The following is a 7,943-nucleotide window of genomic DNA, read 5'->3' as shown; positions in this document are numbered from 1 at the left end:
GAATGCCGAATCTGAGTCATAGGTTTTGGATGCTGGATGAGGTTTAGTTATTTTGGAACAGGTCACATGATTTATAGACAATAGCTGGCATAGTTAATTTAACTATTATATAAATAAATCATAGAGGTAGCTTCAGTTTCAGATCCTGATCTCTATTATCAAGGATGTTTAAAAAGAATATCCTACCTCACTCTAACCTGATTGATAGATGTGTTTGTTGTTAAATGATATAACATGATTCATATGATATAGTATTGTCAGATTTGATACACTATTGTTTTATATGATACAATGTTATATCATATATTATATTATAAAAAGTTAGTAGGATATTGTATCAATATTTTTGTGCATTATGATATGATATTGTATCATTATATTGTAATGTAAAGTATTTTTTATTATGATGAAATGTTGTATAAAATGATAATATATTATATACTATTTTATCACATGCTATTGTTTCATATTATATTGCCATATTTAATATGGTATAATATGATACAATATTGTATTGTAATATATAATATCTTATCACATGATATGATATTGTATAAAATGATATTGGTTTATATAATATATTATTTTATTACATGAAATAGTATTATTTGATATTGGAGTATCTAATATTGTAACATATGATACGATATTGTATAAAGTGATATTGTATTATATAATATATTACTGTATCACATGATATTGTATCATATGATTTGATACAATGTTGAATCAAGTTATATTGTATCTTATGATACAATATCATATTATGTATCAAATATGATATAATATCATACAATATCATACTTAAGTATACAATATAATATAATGTGTTACAAAATTGTGATGTATTATGTGATATGACATTGTATCATATATTATGATATTGTATTATGTGATCCAATGCAATAATGTATTTAACATGACACTATGTCATATCATATGTTACAATATCATATTGCATTATTATTTATTACAGTATTTTATTTTTATTATTATATGTGTGTATCTTATATTAATATATGAAATAAACATATGATTATTATCCAATTTTTTAACATATGATATAGTAATATATTGTTTCGAAACAGTATCCATAGATATCCAAGATCATTAACTATGATTTTCAGGTAATTTGATAAAGGTGGTCTCATAAAGGTGATGCTTTATAAAGGTGATGCCTCGTCTCGGTGCTTTGTAATCTGTGACTACCTTTGTTTCTTATAAGGCAAGAAAGTGGCCCCTAAACGTGATATGTATTGCAGACGACATCCTAATGTTTTTATGTTTGAAAATTTGGAATTTTTTTTAGCTGCATAATCCTGTTCGTCCTTTAATATTTTTTATGCCATGCATTTGATCAGTCATTTTTGCTCCCAGAGTAACTTTTAAACTTTGTCAATTTCTTACATGTGTACTTATTATCAATGTTATTCATTAACATTTATTAATGAATGGTTCATTCAATACGTGATCTTTGATCACCTTTTTTTATTGTTATATATGAATTATGAAGAATATTAAGTAAATCAATTTTAAAAACTTTATTTTCTTGAAATGTATGAAATTTGAAATATGAAGGTTGAAAATAGATTATGAATATTTTGATTTCATAAATTTACAGATCCTTACATACATGATTTTGTTGCACAGAAAAAAATGAAACTGTTGTAATTGAACTGCAAGTTCACCAAAATAATGGACATGTTATGTACACTGAATTTTGAATGCAAATGATTGCTCTAATAATAAATTTGAAATGATTAATTGTTTAAACTTTCAAAATTGAACAAATGTTTACACCCTGGTCCATAAGTTATAAATGAAATCTATTTGAAATTAGTTTTGATGATTAGTAAAGTTTGTTCATGAACTTGAAATGGTTTTTTTTTTCATTTATGAATGTGAAATTCTAAAACACATTAGGATACATGTAGAATGGATTGAATTGAGAAGATAATCTTCAGTAGGGACGCAAAGAACTTGGTTCAGTTGATGTGATATTACGCCCTCAAATTTACCAAAAAATTAACTGCACTCTTGAAAAATAAATTGTACCGTAAATATATGTTTAATATATGTATTATTTAAATATAGAATAAAATTTTGCCGATATTGCCTCGAAGGTGATTTTTTTACGTGAAATTCTCTGGCGGAATTACAATTTCCGGAAAAAATTGGTAAAATCGGCAGTATAATTCAGCATTTTACTGTGTGCGCATTGATTTACCAAGTTCTTACTTTGCCAAAAAATAAAACTCTATAGGAGCGACTTCCATGCCGAAAATCACGATGGTAAAATTCTGCGCACTATGTTAATTTCTAAAAAAAAAACAACAAATTTTTGAGTTCTTTCCCTTTCACTGTGTAAACAGTATGACGTCACCGTAGTGACAAACGCAGACGAATGATCGAGGTGTCCGAGTTTAATTTGGAGAAATCCATGACTGCCACTTTTGTTTATAGGTAAGTTTAAATCCATAGAATTGTACAGTGTCAAACTGCCATGAAAAAAAGAACTAAACCTGTCCCTCTTCTTCATTTGCATGTAGAGACGACTTGAACACAAAATGCACACAATTAAAATCGTCTCCTGGTACTGTAACACTATGTAAGCGATTTCACTAGTATTTATTAATCCACCTACATTGTGAAATTAATACACTCATTAAATAGAACATTTTATTCAGTATGTTTACATATACATGCATTTTTAATGGTCAATTTGAAGGTTACAGATGTACATGTATATCGATATGCACTCGTACAGTACTGGTACGACAGTAGCAGTTTAGGGTAGGCCTATAACAATAATGGACAATTTTCGTCGTCAGTTGTGAATTTGTGGACTTGATCACAGTTTATCAATGGACGTTTGGTCATATTTTTTTATAATGAGGTATATAGCGCATTTCACACATGCACCGTGTGTTTCCCTATAAACAATTGGAAAGTACCTGTTACTATAAATAGATTTACTTGGCGTATTGAATTTAGGTAGCCAACTTTATAAAATAGATTTGTGGAACTACTATTATACGAACTTTGGTATGTGATGAAAAATATACTCATGTTTATGGTCCAATAGATAATTTGTTTTTAAGGTTACAAGTTATTTTACAGCTTTAAACTGTTAAAACTAGAATTATATCTGGATATATTTGCTAAAGATATTATGTCATATCTGTACGTGTGTATACCGGTACGTAGCTGTTAGAACACTTGATACAAATTATTTTTTTAATAGCTATATGTATTAACGAATGAAAAGACAAAATATTATGAAGTTTTAATATTGTATTGTCTATGATGTCCCATATTGAGTCATGTATATTAATTGTGTGAGCATTTTAACATGTGAATGTACATGTAATGTTAATGTATGAGACACTTCAAAAAATATATCTAAACTTAAATTTGCTTTAATCTTGGCCCCTGGCAGGTTAGGCAATTAAAGGAAAGTTTGACAATGATCAAAAATTACATAGAAAATGAAAAAAAAAACTAATAAACTGTTTATTTGGTTCATTATATAATTATTATAATGAATTATAAAGGGCAATATTGGGTATTGTAGATTCAAGTTTATTCAATACATGACCATGGCCTAAGAAAGATATGACTGCCACAACAACTAGAGTACAATAGTTTCACCTAGGCATGGGAAAAGAACTCTTTAAGGTAGGATATTATTAATATGATTATTTTTTGTAAAAAAAAAAAAAAATCTAAAGGGTAATTAGGCTTTTATTGAAGAAAAAAAATATAAGAATATAAGAAGAAAAAGTATCAAAAATACAGCAAGCCAATTAAATTGCATGACCAACTGAGTTGCTGTGGCCCATTGGTTACATACAATCTTGCCAATATTTATCATTAATTATAATTAATGCATTATATAATTATTAGTACATCTGCTTACATATTTGTCAACAGACGTTGGTAAACTTGCTTATTATAGTGGTGCACAAATTAATTAATTTACTGCTTATTATATTTAATAGCATATGAGGAAAAGAGAATATCCTTGTGTTTGCTGTAAGAAACGAACAAACCAGAGAGATCGACGTACTGTGACAGCTGCACAACGACTAGTTCTCCAGAAGTGGACTGTAGGCGATGTGTCTGAGGATGAGGTGTTGTGTAGTTTGTGTCGAGTGAAGGTACATTCTCATCTTAAGCGGAGGAAAAGTGAACAACAAAACTTGGAGCATGAGTTAAGAGACACAGCTCCCTTCTCTCCTCCAGAGAGGAAGCAAATTAATGCTAGGAATGCTGCCATTCACAGTCCTCCATCAGTAACCCTGACAGTGCCCTCCACATCTTCCAGTTATTCCAGCTGCTTCATCTGCAGAAAACCTGGGCCAAAGTTGGTTGTGGTGTCATCAAATGAACGTCACTCTGTTTTTTTTACAACAAGGAGTATTGATTCCGCCAGGTTCAAGATGCTGCACACGTCATCTTCCCAATGGAAGATTCACTGAAGAGGCACTAGAAAAAATTTCTTCATTTTCAGAAACATCTACACTTAACAGGACATCTATTGTTGATATGCTTATGTATCTAAGGGAGATTGCTCTGCTAAATGGAGGAAAAAGAATAGGCTTTGATGATCCAAATGCATTGAGTGACCAAGAGTATGTCAACCTCACTGGAATAAATAAAGTCTCCTTTGATGATCTGCTATCAGCTGTAGATGGAAAGGTAAAGAACACATCCACTCGCAGTGTTAGAACCAGCCTTGGAATTTTTCTTCTTAAGATGAGATGTGGTCTGTCCAATGAAATGCTGTCAACACTATTAAATGTTTCAAAGTCAAGCATTCGTCGCGCAATCTCGGTAGTGAGGAGAACACTGATGGAGACATTTGTACCAAACAATGTTGGGTTTCAGCACATCTCCAGAGAGGATGTTATAAATAAGCATACCAGGCCATTAGCAGAGTCTCTTTTTGGTGGTACTGGCACCCAAGCCATTCTTGTTTTAGACGGCACATATATTTATATACAAAAAAGTATGAACTTTGCCTTTCAAAGGAAATCATATAGCATGCATAAGGGTCGTCCATTGGTGAAGCCAATGATTGTTGTAACAACTAGTGGCTATTACCTCTCTGTTCTTGGACCATATGTAGCGAAGAACAATGATGCTGCAATCTTGAGCCACATCATGAAGACTAACTAAGAAGATGTGTTGAAGTGGATCGAAGAGAGAGATGTGTTTGTTGTAGACAGAGGCTTTCGGGATTCTCTGACATTACTTGAAGACCTTGGATTAGTATCTGCCATGCCTGCATTTATGAAGAAAGGTGAAAAGCAAATGTCAACAGCAGATGCAAATACAAGCCGTTTAGTGACCAAGGTAAGGTATGCTATATACAGCATTATTCTAATTTAATAAGAAAGAATCAGGAGAGAGAGAGAGAGAGAGAGAGAGAGAGAGAGAGAGAGAGAGAAGAGACAGAGCAAGAGAGAGAGAAAGAGAGAGTTGCTATATATATATTAGTATATTCACATAGAGTTGATCTCTTATATTATTTATGTTACAGATACGCTGGGTGGTAGAATCTGCTAATGCGAGGATAAAGAGGTGGAAGTTTTTTTACCGTGTCCTTCCTTCGTCCCAAGTGCCATTCATTAGTGACTTCATCAAGATTGTGTGTGGAATATCAAACAAGTACTTTCCACCTTTGTCAACTGGTATGTAAATATGCTTTGAAAATGATAGGCATGAATAATGGAACTTCTTTATATTTAACAAGTATAATATTGTTAAGTGTACATGATGCTAGTGAATAAATGTGAGTGTATTACAGTATTTTGTTTATCCCTGATCATCCGATTTTACTTGGTTTTGGGTATAAACATATATCACCTATCAGTTTATTTTGTTTCATCTTTAATTGTGTGTATCAATTGTAGAGTATGCTATATTCAGTGTCTGTTAGGACCCACGCTGTTAGATCCTTGGGTCTCTTAGTTTTTTGTTACATGTACATGTATATTACATTTCATGAATTATCTTTAGGTTGCACTGAGGAAGACTCTCTTGTAGCAGCTAAGATGCAGTACCTGTCCAGACAAATCAATCAACTAAAAGAGGAAGTAGAAGAAAGGAAACTGGATACCCGCTCAGCGATCTGGAAACACCCTGACGAGCTTCAGGATTTTCCTCGTCTTGATGAAGATCAACTTCGAGAGTTGACCTGTGGCCCATTGCTAGTAGTTACGCAGAGGAACACTTTGGGAATGGATGTGATATCATGGTTCATAAAGAAGACCCGTCCTTGATAAGAGTCAGGATTAGGAGCCGGCATATTTCCTCAAAGTCTTACCTTCTTTGGATACGATATGATGAGGGAAGCGTGATTGGATGGTATTGTAGATGTCGTGCTGGGGCAAGAGTAGTGGGTATGTGTGCCCACATTGCCGCAGTTTTATGGTATATTGGTTTAGGACGTGACATGGAGTCCTTAAGATCTGTAAGGGACTGGAGCAAGTTCATTGATGATGCAGCTGTTATTCCAGATGCAATTGATGAATCAGAATCAGAGGATGATTCCTCAGAGTGCTTGAATGAACAATAGACTGCCTGTTCTTCATAGATATAAATGTGTACCGTACATGTATATACATGCTACCTGCATTGCCAATTGCCTCAATTTTTATTATGATCTATTCAGTTATTGTTATAATATTCTGCAGTCTATTTTGTTTAAGTAGACTGAATTAATATTAACCTTAATTCATTTAGGGAAGCGGATTTACATGAAAACTTTTGTGTGAGTTTAATGTTGGATGCATGCAGAAATAATCTGCCCCAGATGTAAACAACAGTTTTTTTTCAAGTAAATTAGCTAGGGTGGTTTTATGTCAAAGGCGGAAAGTGGCCAACCATATGTATAGATATGCTATAAGTTTAATCAATGTCAATTAATATTTTTTGTGTAATTCATGTACTCAAAATATCTGATTCAGTTACCCAGTACATGTACTTAAATTGGAATTGCACTATAATTATGGTATTACTCTTGAAAGTAAACTGTTTAATTACCAAATTAATTTTGTTAACATTCTGACAGTTTGTTATTGTCATTTTTCATGGAGGTATGATTTTTTTTTCAATTAATGTTGTGTGTGTTACAGAGAAAAAAATTGTAGTAGTATAAACTTTCTTTGTATAGTTTATTGTATAATTTATTTGTACAGTGATAATTTTCTTGATACACTGTATCTTGTTTAATCCTCAGTTTTATGCATAAAATAATTATTTCATCCCCCAAGGTTGTTTCCTCATAGTAGTTTTGCTAGACAGTGAAGAAATCGAATAATATGAATTTATTTAGACTTTTTAAAATTCAACAAGACAGCTTTTTTGTAAGCATGTTCATTAAATCATTTTACAATTGGTTAGAAATTACAAATGATTTGATCATCTTTATTGAATATGTTTTTGGGGAGATGAAGTATGTTTAATTTATCTTTGCTATCACCATGATCACACATTTTGTAGTGATATGTGCCAGTTTACTCAGAATTGTACCTTAAAAGGTACATTGGATATGTTACATGCGCTGAGAAAATTAAACACTTCATAGGGCCTAGCCTTTCATTTTCATTCCGCATTTTGTTGGAAATATTTAAAGGATAATCACTTTTAGATTTCATGGTATTACATTGTTGACTTCAGAGCAACATATACATGTAGACCAACTGTTTGTCTATCAAACCTCATATCTTGACCAGAGGTACGAATTTAATTCATATTTATTTGGCTCATGTATTGCATTGAAAAAAAGACTGTATACAGTATAATATAAATCAAACTTTAAAATGCTTTTTGGCATAGGTACTGGTTTTTCTTTTGAGCATGTTCAAAAAAACATATAGGCATGTAAATATATTGTCTATCTGATCTTGATTTGGGCTTATTTGAAATAAAAGTAC

At 31.8% G+C, this 7,943-nt stretch overlaps 1 protein-coding gene across 1 annotated transcript; it reads left to right on the top strand.

The window, feature by feature from the left end:
- Positions 1–2,076: 2,076 nt before the first annotated feature.
- Positions 2,077–7,658, top strand: LOC105327888 (uncharacterized). The gene is made up of 5 exons (XM_066075851.1): positions 2,077–2,463; positions 3,575–3,678; positions 4,002–5,358; positions 5,546–5,696; positions 6,025–7,658. The coding sequence occupies exons 3-5, from the start codon at positions 5,284–5,286 to the stop codon at positions 6,285–6,287; spliced, it is 489 nt and encodes a 162-aa protein (XP_065931923.1). The 5' UTR covers positions 2,077–2,463; positions 3,575–3,678; positions 4,002–5,283; the 3' UTR covers positions 6,288–7,658.
- Positions 7,659–7,943: the final 285 nt, after the last annotated feature.

The sequence above is a fragment of the Magallana gigas genome, chromosome 1 (assembly GCF_963853765.1).
Source record: "Magallana gigas chromosome 1, xbMagGiga1.1, whole genome shotgun sequence".
NCBI classification, from domain to species: domain Eukaryota; kingdom Metazoa; phylum Mollusca; class Bivalvia; order Ostreida; family Ostreidae; genus Magallana; species Magallana gigas.
Note: the sequence above shows the minus strand (reverse complement) of the source record. Positions and strands in the feature narration are given on the sequence as shown.

Excerpts from the sequence above, each read along its gene's own strand:
- LOC105327888 (XM_066075851.1), top strand. The coding sequence starts at position 5,284 with ATGCCTGCATTTATGAAGAAAGGTGAAAAGCAAATGTCAACAGCAGAT. Across the intron at positions 5,359-5,545 it reads CAAGCCGTTTAGTGACCAAG|ATACGCTGGGTGGTAGAATC; the intron begins GTAAGGTATGCT and ends TTTATGTTACAG. Across the intron at positions 5,697-6,024 it reads CTTTCCACCTTTGTCAACTG|GTTGCACTGAGGAAGACTCT; the intron begins GTATGTAAATAT and ends AATTATCTTTAG.